The sequence below is a fragment of the Corvus kubaryi genome, unplaced genomic scaffold (genome assembly GCF_017639235.1).
Source record: "Corvus kubaryi isolate FWS band 111438036 unplaced genomic scaffold, C.kubaryi_AGA036_p1.0 split1-37374, whole genome shotgun sequence".
Taxonomy (NCBI): domain Eukaryota; kingdom Metazoa; phylum Chordata; class Aves; order Passeriformes; family Corvidae; genus Corvus; species Corvus kubaryi.
This window is the reverse complement of record NW_024582079.1, coordinates 598,075-619,748: the sequence shown is the minus strand read 5'-3', so window position 1 is coordinate 619,748 and position 21,674 is coordinate 598,075. Positions and strand designations below refer to the sequence as shown.

Here is a 21,674-nt window from a genome sequence, read left to right as displayed (position 1 = left end):
CAAAATCACACAGCCTGGTTGTAATCCTTCCCTGGGCTCCTTCACAACTGGAGCCCACTCCCTCTCTGAGCTTGTCCCCTTCTGACAGGGCAAGAATTTAATGCTGTCTAACATATGTTGTGTTGCATCTTTTTTTTTTCCTCTATTCAAGGAAACGTTTCTGATCCTTCAAAGAAAACCTACATGATACAATGGCTGTCAAGACCTGATCCAGACTACCCGATCCAGAAAATATCTTCAAGTAAAAGACCCATTTATAACTCTGCCTTTGCCCTTAAATGCATGCCACATCGAATGTGGACTTTGCCTTTTGCTCTCTTCTTCTCTCTATGCGGAAAGTTCCCTTGACTTTGCCAAGTTTAAATCTTGGGCTGAATCTGTTTTTTCACACCAGGCACTTGGTGCTCGGTGTCTTTCTTCTCTGGAGCTTGCGTAGCACTGGTGGTGGAGGTCTTGAAGTGTTGGATGTGTGAAGTTGGATCTCCACAGTATGTTGCAGTCCTCTGAAAGGGAGCTGGGGTCGGTTTGCTTGTTTGCTTGGTGATGGTGAAAAAAGGCTCTTACTGGTTCCTGATGTTCAGTTTGATAGCAAAACTGAGAACTTATTGTGAATGTGATCACATCACAATAATGACACCTTGTAGTGCTAAAGTTCTCCTTTATCTAAAAACCCAAAATCTCGTAACTCTCTGGTTTCAGTTCGCTGACAGGGTAGTCTGATGAGTGGAAGAATTTTTTCATTCCATTTTCCTTTGTGGTGCTGTTGCTTTCCTCACCCTTGCTGCTCATTTTTTATTCCTGACCCTCACCTTTATGTTTGTGACCCAGGGAGGGCTCACTGGGAAGCAGAAGCTGAGTTTCTGCCGGTCCTTTCCGTGCTGCTCTGATGCCGTCTCTCTCGCCAGACTCCCAGTGGTTGTTTGGTGGGTTTTTTCTCGAGAAAAGCTGCGTTCATTTTTTCCATCGCACAATTTTTGCCAGTTTTGCATATTTTCACTTTAGAAACAATCCCAAAGCAGAACAGGCATGGTCCTTGGTGAAGGTGGCGTGGTGGTGTTTTTCTTAGCGTGGCGGAGGCAATATGATGTTTTCATTGACTACGATGTCTCCAGCTGCTCAGCATGGAGCTGTTTATACTCATTACATCTCTGGTCTTTTTTCACCATGTGCATGTCTGACTTGACTGGTACGGTTGTGTGTGTGTGTGTGTGTGTGTGTGCTCTTAGATGTGTCAACTGGCAAACATAACAGTGTGAACTACTACAGAATTACCTCAATTTTTATTGCTTTTTTTGCTTAGGAGATGAATTTTAGAAAAATGCCTTAACGTTGAAATGTAAATGGCATTAATTTACCAGATCCAGCTTTAAATATGAACAGTACACTGGTACCTTGAGTTAATCTTCATATGGAGTGTTTTTACTTGAATGATAACTATTGGAGGGCAGTAAATTTTATTGGAGGTTAATTTGCACAGTGCATATCCATATCTTCATTGAGACAGGATTGCGGCCTGACTTAATGAAATTTAACTGGCATCCGTGCTTCACCTTCTGTGTTTGTGTTGAGGATTTGGAATTCACAAATCATGAAGTTCTTTGTGACAGTCAGTACCAATAGTAGAAATGTATCAACTGTAAAACTGCAGTCTTGGAGCAAATTACTACCTTATTGCTTTGATCATATTTTTTGGAAAAGTGGCATTTTTGAATCTTTGGGTCGTCAACAGTGTAGCACTTCAAACTTGTCATTATCATGTGATCACATATTTAAATTTTGCTGTTAGTATTTCCTGAAACATGTTAACAATTTACATGACAAGGTGAAAAAGCAAAGACACGTATCTGGCACTGAATACTGTTATGTAAAATAATCGGTGTTTAACTGTATAAATATATTCATGACTGTTACCTTTAAATAGACAATGTTTAGTGATGTTTCAAGAGATGGGTGGCTATAGAGAATGGTGCAATAAGGTATCTGGGCATTGTGCACTATGTCTATATGCACTTTGGTTTATCAGGGATATTTTATTAGTGTTTTGTATGTATTTAACATAATATTAAAGATGTGCCAATTCAGTTTGCTTTTCAATATTTTTTTATGAGACTAATGTGCACCAAAGTGACTGTGAAACTGATTTATTTTTTTCTTACTGATGTTTTGAATATATACTTCCAGTCTGTCATGCATACTGCAAGTAAAAATAAATAAAAGTTCAGCAAATCTGGATATTTTTGTTTGGATAGAGGATCAAAATTTCATTCTGTCATTGAGAAGTTACAGAGTTTATTTATATAACTTATCTGATGTCACTAATCTTATTACATAATGCAGGTTTATTTCCATGTATTGTTAAGCTTGACATTGCATATTTTTGTTAGGAAAAAGGCATTTTTCTAAAGGTGCTCTTACTGATTCTTATAAAGCCAAGAACAGACCTGCCTTGTTAAAACCACATTTAAATATTATATCTGTTGGCTTTTATTATGGAAGCCATTTGGAGGAACGTGCATAAAGGTCATGCAACACAAGGCACAATGTTCAAAGGGGACTCTTACAGGGTATGTAAAAAAATATATATATTAAGCTGTATAGGTACATGTAGGCCTTTGTGTGTAGCTGTGCATGCAGGTATGAACAGTTCCAGCTCTTAAAGGCTGATTTGAAAGGCTCTCCAAAACCAAGGTACTATTCTTAGGTTCCTAAGGAAGGAGTCATTCCTAATCTCCAGCAGCATTTCAGTTTAGCTCTTGAAAAATATGAAAATTAACTGTCAAATTCTAATGTAGGAACTAGAATTTTGTCTTTCTGCAACAAATGCAACAATCAGGGCATAGACACCATGCATGGGAGGTGTTTTCACCTTTCTCAGCCAGCACTAGCATTTTAAAGCAGCAGCACCAGTTGTTAGTGTATTTTAGACTGATATGTTTGCCAATTAAACACACACTAGGCCCTGTTTTGTTAACTGAGGATGAGTGAAGAGGTGGCACCTACGCTTTCTAAGTCCCCTCGGTATCTCTCAACCTGCTCTGCTTCTCTCCTTTGCTGTGAGGGTGCTGACACAAGCCAGTGCTTGTAGCAGGAGGGTGAAATGTGAGCTCCAGGATCAGGCTGACAGCACTGTCTGCCATCGGGTGCACTCTAAATAAAGGTGAGTAATTGGAGTTACTCATCCTTTACTGTAAGAGTAGGTGGAAATGTAGTAAGATCAGGGAGAGAGACACAAGTGATTTCATCTCTGTCTCAGCACTCTGGTCACAGAGAAGGGTGTTTTGTTATTGATGATGCCAAGTGCTGGTCAGTCTGCTTTTCTCCTCAGCCCTCTCTCTCCTCTCCTCCAAACCCTCTGACTCCTCTCAGCGTGGCTGCACGTTGGGATTTTTCCTTCACTGCAGTGCCTGGCTCCATTACTTCATCTTGGAGGCACAGGAGCTGAGGGATGTCTGTGTAGGACAGAGGACAGGCAGCGTTCTCTCCAAGGAGCCTGCTAGACCCTCACCGTCCATTTGCCACCAATTCATGCAGTCCTCTGCCTCCCTTGAGCAGAAATTACAACGGTTTGGGGAATCTCTGAGTAGGCTTCTGTTTATGTTTCTCGGGCAGGAACATTTTGACCACATCACCTTTAATCCCTCAGCCTACAATTTGCCAGCTGCATTTCAGCAAGATCAGGATCTGCCATAACATCTCTATTACAGTGCAGATCGTTGTAACAGCTATCGACAGCTTAAAGCTTATCGAATATTATCTAGAATTCTTTCTCTTTTATTACAGTCATTGACACAAAAATCAGGACTTGTTACTGAGTCTCCCAGTCATTAATGGACTGTCTTGGCTCCATTACTGTGGAGTTTGTTTGTCCAAAAAATATCAGCTCCCTTCTAGGAAGAGGAGAAAATCTCATGGTAAATGCACCACTTTTCTCTCAAACAAGAGACATGTTGAGAAAATGCCGCTGTTTTCAGAGTAGAGGTACCTGGCAACAATATCACTCCAATGGGAGATGGGTGAATTCTGAGGGTTACATGGTACACATCGAAATAGGACTTGACTTTCCTGAGACAGTCCAGATAACTATATGTTACCCCTGACCATGGTTAGCCACTGTTTGGTTGCAGAAAAGCATTAAAATGAGCAAAGAGGGAAAAAATAGATTCCTTAATATAAACCTTGATGACTTTGTGGGAGTTCAATGTAGTTTTAGCAACAACACAGCACAATCAGTGTGTTATGAAGTTTAAATCACAACAGTAACACAATTCATTGTGGCTTCACGGTCTTCAGGGTAGTGCTTCCAGGATGTGAAGGCAAAAATTCAGGTGTTATGATCTAGAGCTTGGATGGGGCTGGTACAAACAGTTCAGATCAGCTTTTGCAGCTCTTGAAGTGAGTTGATTTTTAGGTTGAATATAAGCCTGCTTCTGCTTATAGAAGGCTCATTTGCCAGTTTCCCATCCCACTTTAAATATCAAACCCTCTGCCCACTGCCAAAGCTTCAGCTGTGTTTCTTTTTCTGATTAATGTGAAGATGCTCTTTATTTATCTGTTCCCTTTTTCTCTTGCAGAAGATCATTGTCAAGGAGACAAGTCAATGTTTTGTCGCATGGAAGTTCTCTCCCGTTACTGCTCCATTCCTGGGTACAATAAGCTGTGTTGCAAGTCCTGCAACACATACAGCAACGTAACAGAGGACGGCAATGTAACTGATGCTAATGTAAATAAGAATAATGTCATTGAGGAGGAGCTCCTGACAACCCCCAGCCTTCCCATGGGAGTCTCCACCACACAGTCTACCACCAGCCCTCCTCTGGTTTCCAAAACACGTGCACCCCCTTCCAATGCGACTGAGGAGCACCCAGAAATCAATGCAGTGGATGTTCCCTATAAAGTTGATGGGTTGGATAATGAAGTACCACAGCACAACATCATTACACGGAGGAGGCCTTATGAAAGGACAAGGAATCAAAGAATTCAGGAGCTGATTGCTGAGAAAATGAAAAAAGAGACTCTTAGGAAAATAAACTAAAATGGAAATATGGCACAAACAACATTTTTCTCTTATAGAGATGTTACCAACATCATAGTATTGGCCGTCATAGAGACTAAAAATGGGGAAAAATCAAAGTGGTGCTATGGCAGAGATAGCAAATTCTCAAGCCTACTATAAATGGAAATGACAGATTGTTCCATAAGTGCTAATCTGAACACTTTGATGGCTAGGTTAGGTGTACAGGGTACGGCAGAGTATTAGTGCAATATCCCTACAGTGTCCCACTGAATCCAAACAAACCACATTACTTAGGTCAGGTTAGCAGATTTCTCAGTCATGGGCTCTCTAAAGTCTTCTATGCCTGTGTAAAACTGCTTGGGAATAGTAATAGGAGTTACACTTAGTAAGGAGGAAAGCAGTCCCAAGACATAATAAATCCCTTTAACTCTGACAAGCAGGGGGTCAGCAATCCTGTGATGCTTCTGTGCATTGCACAAACCCTGGCACTAACACAGCCCGCTTCGGGAAGGTTCTTAGGACATGCCAGACTCGGTTTGGCTGGCTCTGCCTCTGTGGTCACAGCTCGGCATGTGCTCATGTAGCTTCCTGAACCAGGACTGTGTTATAAAATACAGAGAAAATTCTGTAGCCGTATATTTATGTGTAAATTAAAAACTGACAAACAGTAGTTTACATACTTCCATAAACAATTTCAAAGGATTCTCCTAAACTTTTGGATACATGTAAGACATTTAGTAGGGTAGATCTGGCCAGCTTGGACTGACAATATCCTAGTCTTTCTGTTTACAATTATCCATATTTTTTATAGTCTTTAAGTTCCTGTAATGCAACAGCCTCAGTGATCATTATTGGTTGGTGCTTTTTTTTATTGGTCTGATTTTTTTTCTACCCACGTTCTGTCTAACTTAAAGATGACTGGATTCTTCTTGTCTTTTCTTTGGTGCTTTGTTAAGACAAACTTTTTTTTTTCCCCTAGATAGGATACAGTTATTTTTGAGGAAGTAATTTTGTTTTATCTTCCTTTCCTTAGGACAGCTTTATTGGTGCAGAAGTGAACAACTGTTTCCTGTGCCCTTACATGAACATACACACACACACACACACACACGTGTCTTCACAGCACCAGGTCTGCTAGAAAACTTTAAGATGTGTAACCTGACAACCCTTTGAGTACCTTTTTTCCCCCTCAGGGTCATCATGGTTTTCATAGGTCATTTTGAATTCCCGGTTGGAGAATAGAAGATGAATTCAGTTTGGCTCTAACACTGCTGAGACAGGGAGCATGGACTGGTTCCTGCAGTGGGTGGCATCTGAGCAGGTTTTTTCCTGGCTTGGATTCTTCCATTTGTTTCTTTGCTGGTAAACCTCCTGCAGAGCCCGGGGCTTCCCTGAAATCCTCTCTTTACCACTAGTAGGTCTGGTGGCTCCAAGTTCAGATTTTCCAGTCTGAGAGGAAGATCTCACCCTCCAGCCTGAGCTGGTTTGAGGAGGCACCAGCAATAAGCCTGTATGTACAGTCACAAAATTATTGGGAATGTGCTGCATTCCCAGCAATGTGTGAGCTCTTCTCTGGCCCAGTTCCTGGCACAGAGCTTCACAGGTATTGCAAGGTGAAGCACATGTGACTCCCTGTGACCCTACCTTCTGCCCTTCACCACCACGACTGAATGAACTGCCCAGTCTTCTCTTCCATATGAGCCATTCCTGCTGGAAAGGAGGCAAGAGCCTGCAGGAACCTCAGGCTTTACAGCACCTGCGTGTGGGACTGTTTTGGCCTGAATTGTGGCCAGAAGTCTTTGAAGCACGAGACCTGGTCTAAGAAAAATACTTCATGGAGATACTAGCCCAAGCAGAGAAGGAATGTTTTCAGCTGGTGTCATGGCACCAAGCGCCCCTTCTTGCACAGGACAGAGGTGATGCACTTCGAGCAGCTCCGGTAGTGCAGGGATGAGAGATACACTGAAGACCATGAAGAATGGGAAGCCCAGCAGGCCTCCTAAGAGTCCAGAGCAGTAGAAAACATCTCCTGGGCCAAGCAGATGTGGCTGCAGATGTGGAAGCAACAGGCAGCACAAGCAAAAATCTGTTCTGGTTTGGAGAACTAAAACTCAGGCTCTGCAGTTTGGCAGCACAGCAGGAAGAGTTCCATCGCAGGCTTTCACTCCTGGGACATGGAGTGTTTTCCTGCAGTCAAAGGGTGATTATCCTTAGTGCCCTGTCCCAGCCCTGCTCCATGGCCTGCCGGCCGTCACACGGCCACGGTGAGCGGGCAAGCCCCGGGAGCCTTGTGCCAAGGGATTTGTGGCTGCCTACAGGCAGGACAAGTTTGAATAACAGTGTAGGGTCAGGTCATGTCTGTGCACAACAGCAATGTCGTAATGAGCACTGAAGGGAAAAAAAACCCCACCATTCTATTTATAAGCAAGCAAGACGTGTCTAAATCAACATCATTCCAGCTGCTGTGCCATGGGAGACATAAGCTGTAGCTGGGCTCGCAGCCTGTAGTCATAGTATTTCTTGCCTTCCACATTTCCTTTACAGAGATGTGGTTAGTATAAAACTCATCTTTTCCCCTTCAAATTAACATCCTTCTAGCTCTGTGGACAATAAAAATAAACCACAACCCCCAGCTTTTTCATGGACTAGAAGCTCATCCAAGCATATGAAACTTAGGGAAAACCCTTACAAACCCAAAGATAGAAAGGGTTGGAGCTGGATTTACGCAGATGGGGAGGTAAAGGTTTGCTGCCTGGAGGGTACCAGTCACCCACTGGGACTTTTTTGAGACCCTTTGCTCCAACCTCCTGAGGTAGCTCATCTAATAGATTCTGTTCTGCCTTAGCTTCTGGAATAGGCTTAGTCAACCAGGCAGTGTGAAGAAATACCACAGGAGGCAGCGCCCACAGCTCAAAAAAAGCATTTTTCCACATAAAGTGGAAAAATGCTGCCTCAGGGAGCAGGAACAGCCTCCTGGAAGGCTGGTCTGGTGCTATGTTAGGTCCAGTGTTCATTAAGGACCCAATGCAATACCTGGTGGCATCTGCATTTTGGAAGGGCTTGTTCCCTTCTCAATCTCACTTTTTGGGATTTGATTTGTTTCTCAGTGGTTTAAATTCTACTGAATATTTCTTTAGCTGTTACTTGGGGAACACTGAACTACTTGAAGCAGCAGCTTCAGGCTACATTGCTCAAGACATTGAGAGGCTGATGCACCACCTCTTTAAGGAGCAGGAGCCAAGAGCTGCCTTCTCCTCACAGTCTTCCTGTATGAGAAGGGGGTAATTTAGGTCTCTTCAGACCGGGAAAGATGCCTTCTTTTCAAGCTGCCATTTGTTCACAAAACACCAAGAAGGTGGTTTTTTTCAGCAGTTCCCCATGAAGGTCATTCCCCAAGAACATGGGAATCACTTCTACTGAAAAACACAATGCAGGGCTCTACTGATAATGAAAAAGCAGTCCCAGACAAAAGGCGGGGGTTTGCTCTCCTGAGCTGATCTCACTTCTGTGTCATGCAGTGGAAAATTTGGTCTTTTTTTGTTTGGTTGGACTTTGACAACTCTTTCATCTTTTCTACAATGCTGTAATTGGGCAAGATCATCATCGCAGTGTATCTTCTGTAACCAGTTTGCTGTTGCCCAGGTGCTGCATTTTCAGACATAAGAAGCATTATTTTAATGTAACCTAATCCCCAGAAGCTAAAACAGGTTTATAAACAAATAATTCCTGCAGAGACCATCTCAGAGATCTGAGAGATAAAGTAATGTGCTCCCATGAAGCAATGGATTTATGATCTAACCACGCAAGTACATAGTTTTCTCAATTGTCATTTTTCTGGTTGTCTAAACTTAAAATCCAACTCACAACCTCTCATGAAAAAAAAAATCCCAAACAAATTCTGGTTGCTTTAGCTTCAGTCATCTGCCATTTTTTCCACCAACATTCCTTTAAAAATTTCTGTTATCTATGATGAATGCATCACTTTTTATATTCATATATCCATTCAATATTTAGAGTCTCACAACATCTCCATAGAATGCTTTCAGATATTCTGAGAATTCTAGAAACGGTGCTTTACCAGTACTCAAAGGGGTTTATGTTTTATTTTATTACATAATGCATTTAATATCTTATTTACTCACCTACAGTGCACAGTATTAGCTATGTTCATCTGAATATCTATATGCAACTTCCATTCACTTACATATGCCTTAACAGAAATTGCAATAAATAGCCATTTCTTGTATATTAAAAATGTATATACAAATTAGAATCTTTAATTTTATAATTTATTAAATTCAAATGTCTGTGTTCTTTTGCAAGAAAAGTGTTTGGCTTTTCCCTGTGCTTTTTTCATTGAGTTGATGTTATGCAGAGATGCTGGAGGATGAAGAATCAGCATCTTCAGATTCAAAACCAATTCAATTTCTACAACTGAATGAAGTGGGATTGGGATACACTTGCTGCTAAAGTCCTACATCCTTGTTACAACATCCATCATCCTAGGCTAAATATCATAAAGTCATTGGACCAAAACCTCTGCTGATAACTGCACAGAAATTAATCAAACTCACTTAAACCTGCTTGAGGCCCAAATCCATCCTGGTCCATATATCATCTCTTTAAAAAGCTCAGTTATTTGGGCTTCTATTCAGGACTGATGAGCAAATTCTGCTTTGCATGTCCTATTGATAAAGTAATTGCTCCTTTCCATAAAATTCTTTTGCACACATTCTCCTGCCGTATCCTGCACACTTGTAGCCAGGTTCCCTTTAAAGCATAATTGACTCTTTCCCATCTAATTGAAGTTTGTTGCTTGAGGATTTGAAAGATCCCTGCTTACTATGATTATTCAGGGAGCACCATGCAGTGCATCCAAGTCCAGCATTCTTTAATCAGGTAACAAGCCACCTCAACATTTTCCACCTGGAAAAGTAATTTACATACTTAAATGCCCTGATAAAACAGTGGACCAGCCCAAACCTGGGGTTCATTTACTGTGATAATTCATGCAGCATTTACAGCTGTGACAAGGGTTATATTTAATTGCCTTTTGCTTTCATAGATGTTAAGATTTTTAGGGTGGCCGTGGCAAAGGGTCTCACGTCTGCACCCCAGACACAAGAGACACCAAGGTGGGTTCAGTCATGTCCAACACCTCTCCTTCCCCCCAGCCTTGCTCTCTCTCTCTCTCTAAAATGCCAAAAGATGATGCCCACAGGAGGCCTTCTCTTCTTTTCCTGGCCTACATCAGCTTTTTAGCCCTTTTCACCATCATCTGGCTCTGAGGAAAAATGAAGAAAAGGCAGCTCAAGGAGGAGTTTCAGGCCAGGAAAGCAGTTAATCAGGTTATTCTTACACCAGGCAGAAGGCAGCTCCTTCAAAGTGTTATGCAAATTTGACTGCTCCTTCCCACACTGAGGGGGACACAGGATGATTTCCAGCCTCCCACCCCATGTTCTGGCTCAACACTTGGTTTTGCTCACAGGGGTCAACAAATGCTGCTGAGCCTTCCTGGGAGATGAGTACCTGGAAACCCCACTAGGGCTCTGTGTGGGCATGTGGATGTGCGTGTGTGTGCATTGCTCACCTTTGCTCTCCCCTTGCTCCCTTCCCACCACCCTCCCCAGTCCCTCCTCCTTTAGCAACTTCCCGAAGCCGAGCAGGGACCGAAGTGATGGAGCCGCAGAACCGCACCAAGCACAAGCAGCACTTCTGAAATCTCATTACAGGAAGGAGCAGAGCAGGATGACACATGTGGGAGAAACCTTATCCTAGTTAATCTGCGGGGGTTTATGCTTCATCAGCAGAGTGCTCTCTCCAGCATCCGCCCAGCGATGAAGCTGAACCGTGGCAGCCCCAGCAGCACCAGGGTTCCCAGCAGGCCTGGGATGCTTCACCTCTCAGTTGCAGTATCTGGTGGAGTCACCACTAGATGGTGGCACGGCACAAGAAGTACGATCATGAAACAGCTGCTGGACTGTGATCCCAGCCTGAAAAATCCCTTAATCTGGTGAGATGTGCTCAGGAGGGGCCAGATGGAGTAAAACCCACTCGGCTCAGTCCCCACTGCAGTGTGGATGTAGTCGAAGATGCTGCTGTGCTGCTGTCATGCCCTGACAGTGGCTGGGGGCTGAAGAACGAGCAGGGATCCTGCAGGAGAGAAACACAGACAGCAGCAGCAGCGGAGACATAGAGTCATGAACAATCCCACCACTCAAACCACTGAAAATAGTTAAAGAATAAGTTGTTTTCTGGGGCTGTTATTTCTTAGGGCATCTAAACACATCCCAGCTACTCTGAAAAGAAGAAAGTTTAGAGGCCAGTAACATTACAGGGGGTTCCACTGATGGTTGTCATTTAATTTTTTAAAATTTCTTATTAAAGAAACACAACAGCTATGGAAAGACAAACCTGTTTTAGGTGAACTGGGCTGCTGGAAGGACAGGGGGTTTCATGTGACCCCAGGCAGGAGAAGGCTTTCAAGTGACGGCAGTGCTGCCCTCACTGAGCCCTGCAACAATCCACAGTGCTCAGCTCTCCAGCCTCCTCGCGTGGTGTGTCCAAAAGGGACCAGTCGACACCAGTGTTCAGGCACTTTGGGATATGTATCATCTAAAATGATGTATGAAAAATGCATCCATGTAAAGATACAATATAATCATAGGCAGATCAGTAATAACAGAAATAAAATAGTTTATATTATTTTAAATAAATAGTCTGGGCCAGATTCCCAGGGGAAGTTGCCAGCGAGTTGCCACCATGGTTTGCACTTCTGAAACTTCAAAGTATTTTAAGAAAAGTCTGCACTGGCACAGAGCTCTCTCTGTCTGCTGGTCATGACCAACCACTGCCAATGGAGCCATGACACTGGCATGGCCTAGAAACTCCCAGGGAAAGTTCCCAGGAGTCATTTTCCAACTTAATTGAACTCCCAGTGAAGCAAAGTGCCTAAATCCCTCTGAGCCTTTGCAAAGGCTCCTGGCAGGACTCCACCCATGTTCCCAGTGGGATGGAGAGCTCAGTTCCTGCAAACAAGCCTTGTGCCAATGTGCTGCAGTCACCCAGCCCTCACAGCAAATGGTTCCTCACCTGCAAAAGGCAAGAAATAGCCAGGAACTTATGGAAAATCTGTGTGCATCAGTGACAGTGTTGGCACATGTAGCCACCACCAGTTGCTGTGTGAGCTGCAGTCAAGGCAACAGCTGTGGGTGCATTTCCAACCCAGCTCTAGTTAATAAGAAAACAGCTCATTAATATTTCATGGAAGTATCTTCACTGGTACCATAGTAGCTGCTTGCTGTAATGCACGGGAGGTTAATCGGCTGGGGGATGTAATTAGAGAACACAAATCCTCTGGAATCTGGCACAAACCAGGTCAAAACATTTTCCTTTCCTATACTTCTAATGAAAAACATAGAAACACAGAATCACAGAATGCTTGGGGATGGAAGGGACCTTAGAGACCACCTCATTCCACCCCCCTGCCATGGGCAGGGACAACTTCCACTAGATCAGGTTGCTCCAAACCAACCTGGCCTTGAACACTTCCAGGAATGTGGCACCCACAACCTCTCTGGGCAACCTGTGCCTCACCACACACACAATAAAGAATTTCTTCATTATTTAAATCTTTCCTCTATTAGTTTAAAACTGTTCCTCCTTGTCCCATTCAATATCTGCCATGTAAAAAGTCCCTCTCCCACATGCAAGAGAGGAGCAGCTCTTCCAGGTTGTTGATGCACCTTCAAGAAGGACCTGCACTGAGGTGTGGAGATGCTCAGTGTCATGTTAACCCTGTCCCCCATCCCTGGAAAGAGCCAACAAGCTTCAAAAATGCCCAGAGGAGAGTCACCTGTTACACTTACCCAGTTCTGCTAAACTGTGTGGATTTCCCAAAAACTGGAAGCATTCCAAAAAGAAAAACCTAACAGACAGAAAACCAAACCAAAAAGTAACTGTCAGCATTTATATCTCAGACACTCAACCAAGCCCTGCAGAACTAGCAACTGCTGTTTTCCTCTGCAGCTCAGGCACTGCTGCTGTTGCTGTTTTCTTTTGCCATTAATCCCATTTGGTGACAGTTTTTATGCCCCCAGGAATGCTGATTCACTGCACTGTTGGGGAGTATAAGTACAGGAAACCAGGATGACTTATCCAGAACCATCTTCACAAGTGCTTGGAAGAAACCTATGGCAGTCTTGCAACAAGCATTCAAAGTTGCACCTTATTTCTTCTAAATTAAGATTTTTTGAGGACGCAGCTGATGACAGAGGAAACCAAATGGCTGCGGTTGAGGAAAAAAAAAAAAAGGTATATTATATTTGTCCCTCCCACCTGGCAAGTTCTATTCATTTCATCAGACCTTCAAGAAGGAGGCAACTCCAGCAGGAAGGAAGAACTTACCAGGGCAGAGGAACCATCTTGAAGACTCTTTTTAAAGAGAATGTATCCATGCACATCTGCACATGTGGAATTTGTTTCCAGATCAGTGCTCTTCCTCACAAAATGTTTTTTCCAAGCTCCATACTGCAGCTGCTTAGCATAGCTGGTGCCTGAGGAGTTTTTTCCTTTCGATGGTAATTACATTTCCTGCAAGCAAGAAGGAAAAATTGAAGCTCTAAGTTGCTACAGCATGATTCCAGCTGATCACTGCTGCTAGTGAACTTAAAGCATGAAGGTTGTGGGTCATTCCATCTAAATTCAGCTGTTTGGCACCAGAAGTTCAGACAAACAGCTTGAGCTTACACACCTGTCATATTGAAATGCTAAGCAATGGTTATTTCCAGAAAAAAAATAATCTGCTTGGAACCATATCCTGAAGGGATGCAAAAGTGTGTTGAGCTGCTTATTTCCTTTTACTGGAGATAAAGAAAAAACCTGAATGAGGAATGTGGGCTTGGGTGACTAAATCAGCAGTTACAGCCAATTCCAGCCTGATTGCTGGTAACAGAGAATATTTGCATTTAAACTAAAGTGATTTTTAATCTAGGATTTCTGCTTTTCTCTTCATCCCTCCAGCAGGTCAGGACAGGCGTTGTGGGGAGCAGCAAGGCTCAGAAATGCAGTCACGCTCCCTGGCCTGGGCACACAGGGATGTTGTGCGGGATGGCTATTCCCCCAAAAAGAGCAGCAGCTGTTGGGGCTGCCTCTGAGGAGAGTGTTGGGAAATAAATACAGAAGGAAGATTCTGCTGCAACATAACAATTCATCGCCCCACACAACATGATGCTGCAAGAGAAGCTATGAGAGAGACACTAGGGTTATTCCAGAATTGCAATCAGTTTGCAGCATGTTAATGAGCCAGGAAACAAAGACAAATCACTGCTGCCCAGGGACCTGCAAGGCTGGATGCTGCCAGTCTTCCTGGCAAAGCAATTTGCTGTAATGCACTTGTGTGGTCTCAGAGAAACATGAACAGGGATGATGCTGGCAGCAGTCGGAGAGGGTGGTTGGTGGAGAAAAGCCCTGGGAGGTGCTGTGGAAGGGCCGGCTGCTGCTGTGCTTCCACAGCAATATGGATATACACCTCAACCCAGGGATGTACAGCTTGGCCCAGGGACGTACAGCTCAGTCCAGGGGTGCACAGCTCAGCCCAGGGATGCTCGGCTCAGAGCAGAATGGGAGCAGGGACAGAGGAGAGCAGAGAGCAGCACTAACGACGCTGCAAACAACCACTGCCTCTTGGGCAAACCAGCACAAATTTGTTCACAAAATAGGGCAGAGAAGGAGCAAAAGCAGCCCAAAACCCTAAGGATTCCCCTTTCAGCAATAAAGCTTGAAAGAACTACGGCGCCTGTTTTCCCACCGCAGCTTGGAGCACAGGCAGCACTTCCCCTCCGGCACCACGGCCACGGCCCCGAGGTCCCTTCCACTCGGGGAATTGTCGCCAGGCAGCTGAGCCGCAGGGATGTGTGGTGGCCAGTCCTGGAGGGGTCGGAGTGGCCCAGCCCGGCTGTTGCCCGCGGCTGCCCCGGAGCCCCGGCGCCCGCCAGCTGCGGCTCGGGCAGGGCAGGCAGCCAGCGGGATATATTTAGCAACAGCAACAAAACAGGCAGCGGGATCAGCTGACTGAGGCAGGGAGCTGGCGCATGGGTTAGTGTTAGACAGCACATCTCCTGTGCTGGGAGCAGGGAGGAGGGAGCGGGGCAGAGCCGTGCAGCCAGGGGAGACGACAGCCGCCCGTGCCCGCACCCCGCAGGTAAGGGGAGGGGGTCTGGCCAGGGGCTGTGTCCTGGGGGTCGCTAGGAATATCCGGGATGCTGGTAGCCAGTGATGCTCAAGGCGTGGTGGAGGGGAAGCTGCAGGGCAGGGAGTCCTGCTCCCCCGGGGCTGCAGGTGACGGGGAGGTGACCTCGGCCGTGCCAACGCGGTGGTGCCCAGGGCGAAGGGGATGGCATCCGGGCGGGACCTCATCCATCCCATCATCGGAAGAGTTTTACTGCAAATAGGTAATTTAGTTTCCTTCCGGAGGAAGGGCGTGTTGGCAGGACTTAGTTACTGATTAGCGCTATCGTGATTTAACACGACATGCCCGTGCCCCTTATCAGGGGCATCCGACCGCTCTCACTGCCGGGCCCAGACCCTGACACTGCCGAGCTCAGGCAAGGGGTGGGAGGGAAGGAAGGCAGAGGAACAAGCCTTTTCTTTAAGGCTTAAAAACATAAGAGAAACAGAGCAGGCAGGAAAAAGGATAATAAAAAGGCCCTAAGGTTTAAAGCAAGCATCTCCTGCTCTCAGGTCAGCAAATCCCAGCTTGGCTGGCTTTACCAGTAGAGCCTGAGAAAAACCAGTAAGGGCCAGCAGCAGCCTGGGGAGGGATGGGCACCCAGCGAGCTCTACCCTGGGCTCGGCACGAGCTGCTCATTTGTGCTCCGTGTGTGATCTGCAGCTTTGCAGAGAGGTTCAACAAAGCCAGATTTATTTCCAGCAAGGCATTAAAATAGCTAGCAAAGCACTTTTGCGTTTAATCACACAACAAAGCTATATTGTGTCTGCAGATTAGTCACATAGAAATTTCATTGGGGGAAGCAGTGGAAAAAAAAAAAAAAAAATCCAGGCTATGTGGTCATTTCTGCCAGAAGGGGAGATAAGCAGAGCACAGCGGGGAGTCTTTGGAGAAAAAAAAATCAGTACAGTTAGAAAACACTGCAGCACAAACTATACTGAAATATTTGTAATTCAGTGTGTTTAACTGAGTAGTGGGAGAAGTTTGATGGAAATCCATCCTAAAAGGAATTGAGAACAACTATGTGAATATGAAGGACATGAATTAAATCCCTTTGACTCTGTGTAAGCACTCAGGGGAGGACCTACCTCTCCATAACTACACTTGTGAACCACAGGCACAGACAAAAGTGACCCTGTACATTCTCACCTACAGCTTCTAGAAGAGACCACTGTAACGATGCTGTACTTACGTGGTGCTCCCCACAGGGGCAGGGCAGCTCCTCTTCTGTCATGTTCAGCTCCTGCCTGCTTGGACAAGGGCGAAGTCAGAGCCCTGCCACAGTGAACAGACATGGAGCATTAAATAAGGAGAGTAATTTACGCCTTGCTGCTACAACAGGGGCAGTGAGACAAGCTCATGCCCCTGCCCCACACTTCTCCAGCTGTGCTCTCTTGCATTGCTTCAGGAGGGAGCACCACTGCTGATCTCCTTAACGAACCTTTAATTTACTGCCACATTTAATGACTTGGCTTCTTCATACATTTATGAAGCTCTTTACAAAACCATGGATATAAAAGTACTGCCAGCAGACTTTTAAAATGCAGTTTTTGTAAACAGCCCTGTTTGCCACAAGAAGACATTGGGTGGCTCAGGCAGAAACAAGCCCAGGATTTCTTTACCACAGCAGGTTTTCACATGCTGATCATGTCTGCTCTGTTCTTTGCAGCCATGGCGCCCCGGATCAGATTGAGCCTTTCAAAGCCTCTCCCAACCATACGGGAAACCCACGAGGAAGCGATGGAGGATCCAAGCAGCAACCCAAAGCGTGCTGGAAGTGCCGCAGCCAGCCCTGACGCGTACTGCAGCGACGACTACATCCAATCCATCTGCCACCTTGCCAGACCCACCTTCCCAGCCCTGCTGGAAAGCAGACGTAAGGGTCAGGACAGAAAGACCCTGAAGACCCTTGAAGACGTGTCACATTCTCCACCCTTTGTGGGGACACAGCAGCAAAGGTCGAAATGTAAATTGACCAATTTCATCTCGAATGTGGTGCCACTGGGAAAAGTGCCATGTGCAGAAACCGGCTTTTGGTCCAGAGAGGACCCCCTGGAACAAATTTACACCAATGCAGGAAATCTTTGCTCCTCCAAGGCTTCTTCCTCTGGTGAAAGTGCCAGCACTGGTCACTCACGGGGCAACCCTTCTACCCCAAATGGTGACCTTCATCCTGCAAACCTGGAAGAAGAAAACACAGGGAAAAGCAGTTTTCCACGAGTGTTCAGTTTTCCAAGGCTTCCCTCCCCAAGACCAGCTCAGAAAGAAGCAGTATACTCAGAGCTGAGGTATCTCAGAAGGGATGAGGGAATGGTTTTAGGGAGTAACCACAGTCAGAAAGAAAATGGCCCCATGTCCATTAACACTGAAGAGCTGTTGGCACCCTCAGCCAGAGGGAAGCTGGTAGGAAACCCAGCCCAGCCCTGCTCCATAAGAAGGCAGAGTTTGTTCAATACAGCAGACATAGATGAAAAAGAAGGAAGAGAAACCTCTCACTGTGACAAAAATGTCATGGGTGATGTCCCTGCTAAGCAGAGATACTTTGAGTCTTTCCAGGTACCTAAAAAAGCCACCATCCATAACTGGATTTCAGAGCACAGATGCATCTGGAAAGAAGCAAAGATAAAAGCTTGTTTGCTCCCAGCCATTGCTGAAGTGTGAAGAAGTAGCTGCTTAGAATAATTTTATTCACAAGATATAACCACCCTGTGCTCTAGCAGCTCTCCCTGGAGTCCTCACACAGAAAATATGGCTTGAACATGCATGCGAGTCAGGCAGACTCTTGTGATCCATCATATCCCTCATCCGTGGGCAAAGGGACAATTCAGAGTCTCATCTGCTAAGGAAACAGCAATCAGTTTTCATTTTAGAAAGGCAACAGTTCATAAAGCATCTCCTCCCACCTACTGCCTAGAACTGCCCTGAGCATGAAGAAAAGCTGGAGAGAGCTGGAGAGAACACAAATCCCATCTGTGCTGGAGAAGAAGTGGGAACACTGAAATACCAGTGTTTTCCAGCCAATGCCAAGCAGCCAAGCAGGTGTTGCTCACACTTGGGTACAGTCATTCAAAAAGGAACCCTTTGCCCAAGGCTCGGACAGTACGAAATGCACTCTCTCTGACACACATTTACTGGGAGACCCATCACAGATCCCTGCCTCTGCACCAGGATCCCACTGGAGAGGTCATCCATTAGAGCAGTAGCATAAAGAAGTATTTCTTGAAACTCATAAGAAGCCTTTTATGAGGATTTGCTGGAGGGCAATATGGAGAATATTACAACTCCTTGAGTGGGGATTTTCCTGGTGCTTACCCTGGCCCAACTCTGTTCCCTTTACTACTGGACTTACCCCTGGCAGGAGGAGAGCTGGGAGCCCTGGTGGGCATTGCCGTGCCAGTGCTGTGGCTGTTCTGGAGCCAGCTGTAAAGAAACAGGCATCATGTTGGGCTCTGCACTGACACAGCCAGGCTGCACACCACAGGCACCCACGGGATTTGCTGCTCAGGTTCAGGAGCCCATGAGCCCACACAGAGCTCTGCAGGCTCAGAAGAGCAGCCTTGGCTGAGGGGCAGCCTAGGGATGCTGGGCTGGTGCTCACAGAACCTGAATGTAAAATAATAACTGGTGTTTCCCTTCATATCTGTGCTTCTGTATTCTCACCTACCTGACCTTGCTGATGATGTTGACCGAGCTTTGCTTTGTGCTGCCAGACTGAAACATGGAAAAAACAAATGCGCATGTTCCAAGCATCCAGCCCATCACATAGACAAACAATTCACGTTGATATTATTTCTATCTGGGACGTCTGTAGGATGAGAAGCATTCCCACAAGGCTGGGAGGTCCTGACATGGGGCGATGGGCACGTGCTCAGGCCATCCCTCGCTGCCACACAGAGACTTCTCCATCCAGAGAAGCTGTCATTGGCACTTTCTCCTGCAGTCAGAGCAACTTCACCCACCTGTGTCTGGTGCCACACTCCCCATAGCCAGTCAGGAGAAGTAGCTGAGAAAACTGCAAAGCAATACCAGCCTAATTATTACTACTACTAGGAATAAATGTTTTGGCACAGCAGAGAGCAGAGGGACCAGGCTGTTTGCTCAACAGCAACTAAGATGAGAAACAGCATCGGAAAGCTGCAATTATAAAAATGCTCACAAGTGATTTCCAAACCACCCTCAAGCAGATGAAATGAAAAAGCAACTTCTACTCAGTACCAACATGAGTGTAAATATGCTCAAGGATCAAAAGGTGAGAGTGTTTGAGCTTCTCATCCTCACATCTCTTACCTCAAATATTTTTTTCTCTTGTTGAAACTCATTAGTGCTATGGAGCTGAGCTGCTTCTCAGCTCTGTTTTTGAACTAACCACACAGCAAGAACAAAAGTGAAGGTGGCTCCAGCATTCATTATAGCTGATGGAGAAAGTTGAACCTGGAAGGTCCCAGCCTGCTGTGCCTCCTCCACACCTGTCCCTCCCTTCTCAGGTAAATGCTGGGGGTTAAGTGATGCTTGTCATTTAAATTTCTCTCCATGTGAATATTTATTACTCTAATGCCTAACAAGTCTTGTGCCAACTGCATGTATCACTGCTTTTGACAGAGGAAACAAATAAAGTCCTTCCATCCAGTTGTTGTTTCCATTCTGCATTCCACAGGGGATTATTTTTAGTGCTGGGCTGGTCCACAGCACATGGGTTGTGACTTGCCATGCAAACACCTTCTCACTCTACCAGGCCTTCACACCTCACCGCTTCAGCAGCTGCTGCCCAGGGCTGTGATTCCTTCTCAACTGCCACATAATCCTGCAAGTCTCTACACCCCTGAAACCCACCACCTTTTCTCTCCAGAGCAAAGAGAACCAGGAGCAGATGAGAGCTGCAACTCAGGACACACTGGGAAAAACTTCAAACTCCTCTGATGTAGGACTGGGAGCAGGCTGTGGGGCCTGGGGTGATAGCAGGGTTGGGCTCAGAGCTGGGGGCATTTGAAAACACAGTGTTAGTTCCAGGTTTGCTCGTCAGCAGCTGCTACATGCCCATGGAGCACCAGGAGTTTGGAGTTAGGTGCAGCCAGGTTTGGAGCAATGAAGCTTTGGAGTGAACTGGCTCTTTCTTGGAGCCATACTTTTTCTTTAGTGAAAACTGAGGTTCTACTCAAGCAACTGGGCTTTGCAAGAGGAGCCAAAGCTGCTGGGATGCAGCAAAGATGGGGGCAAAGATGCATGGGCAAATTGGGGTCATAGGAGTGGCAAGGCAGGGAAGGGAGGAGGGAAATGTGGGGCAGTGAGTGGGCAGGGCAGCTCCCAGCAGGAGGGGGATGCTGGGTGTCAGGGCTGGGAGCCCCAGGCTGAGGAATTCCAGCTGTGCAGTAAAAGCCATGACAGGTAAGAAAAGAAAACTTGGTTTAACACAGGACAGAGGCAGCAGATAGGGAGGGTTGTTTCTATTCAGATTCAGTTAAATCCTGTTTTGAAAAGCACAGTCCTCACCTTCACCATCAGCTCTGTTGGAAATGAGCATGTTGGTCCTTACGAAATCACAGCACAATTAAATATGCACCAGCTCCCTGGATAAGGCAGTTTTGCAGTTGTACAACATCATCCACCTGCTGCAGATGCACTTTGGGCTGGTTCAGGGAGGGGTGGGCATTGGGGCAGCCTTGTCACTCCCCTGTCACAGCCTCTCTGCCCCCCAGCTGCTGAGGGAGCCTGCAGTCCTACCAAAGGAAATAAAATGGGATGCTGTTGGGTGGGATAACGTGGCCTGCAGTTATACAGCACTTTTCTGCTGTTCTCCCCATGGATGCACACCTGGGCCATCAGAAAATGCTCCCCCTCTTCCCCTCTCTGCAGAACAGCCCTTGAGGAATCACTGGTCGGGATAAGCCTGCAGAAGTTGCTGCCTTTTCAGAAGAGCTTCCAGACAAGAAAGAAAACCATGTCTAGGAATTTAGGTCAGAGAGAGAGATAAAAGCTGTACTGCTTCCATGGCCAATCTCATGGCAGGCTCTGAATTTGAAGTCACTGGTAGAAAAATCTCATTTATTGAGATCATCAGAACTGCCGAAGGGATTTGGATTAATTTGAATGGGGAATAGGTATCCAAATCCCACCGGCAGCTTTCAGTCTCAGACTTCACATCCAGTTCACAAGCAAACTGTGAGCTAACATGCAATTTTGCTTACATGATCATGCAGCCTCTCCCTGCTGCAAATAGTAAATGCATTTGAACACAGAAAATCATGACCAGAATTTACAAACCAGAGATGATGAGGCAGAAAGAAAACTGTCCCACTCTTTACTCAGGTTTTTGTCTTTTAAATGACAAAGATACCCATCAGCTGAAACCAAAGGCAAGGAAGCAACAGCTCCAGGAGCCTCTCTCTGGTGATCAGACCTGAGCAGGGCAGGAGCTGCTCAGAAACTCCTACAGCA

The 21,674-nt window shown here is 45.7% G+C and overlaps 2 protein-coding genes and 1 long non-coding RNA gene across 4 annotated transcripts in view; 2 read left to right on the top strand and 1 right to left on the bottom strand.

The window, feature by feature from the left end:
• Positions 1 to 9,344, top strand: part of LOC121657817 (A disintegrin and metalloproteinase with thrombospondin motifs 2-like) — a 177,625-nt gene extending 168,281 nt beyond the window's left edge. The window contains exons 21-22 of the mRNA XM_042013946.1: positions 152 to 241; positions 4,572 to 9,344. Coding sequence (XP_041869880.1) covers positions 152 to 241; positions 4,572 to 5,032 — 551 coding nt within the window. The 3' untranslated portion in view covers positions 5,033 to 9,344. The remainder of the gene's footprint in view (positions 1 to 151; positions 242 to 4,571) is intronic.
• Positions 9,345 to 10,672: 1,328 nt separating this feature from the next.
• On the bottom strand, positions 10,673 to 13,601 carry LOC121657818. The gene is made up of 3 exons (XR_006013721.1): positions 13,421 to 13,601; positions 12,883 to 12,941; positions 10,673 to 11,629 (listed from the first exon to the last, which is right to left on the bottom strand). It is a non-coding gene; the product is annotated as an uncharacterized LOC121657818 (long non-coding RNA).
• A 1,475-nt stretch (positions 13,602 to 15,076) lies between these two features.
• LOC121657841 lies at positions 15,077 to 19,868 on the top strand. Of its 2 annotated transcripts, none has more exons than XM_042013977.1 (2): positions 15,077 to 15,215; positions 16,912 to 19,868. In XM_042013977.1, the coding sequence occupies exon 2, from the start codon at positions 16,914 to 16,916 to the stop codon at positions 17,901 to 17,903; it is 990 nt and encodes a 329-aa protein (XP_041869911.1). In that variant the 5' UTR covers positions 15,077 to 15,215; positions 16,912 to 16,913; the 3' UTR covers positions 17,904 to 19,868. The 2 variants fall into 2 exon arrangements, with proteins under 2 accessions (XP_041869911.1, XP_041869910.1); XM_042013976.1 differs by lacking the exon at positions 15,077 to 15,215 and adding an exon at positions 15,311 to 15,465.
• Positions 19,869 to 21,674: the final 1,806 nt, after the last annotated feature.

Coding starts and splice junctions, on each gene's coding strand:
- LOC121657841 (XM_042013976.1), top strand. CDS start 15,408: ATGGCATCCGGGCGGGACCTCATCCATCCCATCATCGGAAGAGTTTTA. Junction 15,466..16,911: donor AAGAGTTTTACTGCAAATAG/GTAATTTAGTTT, acceptor TGTTCTTTGCAG/CCATGGCGCCCCGGATCAGA.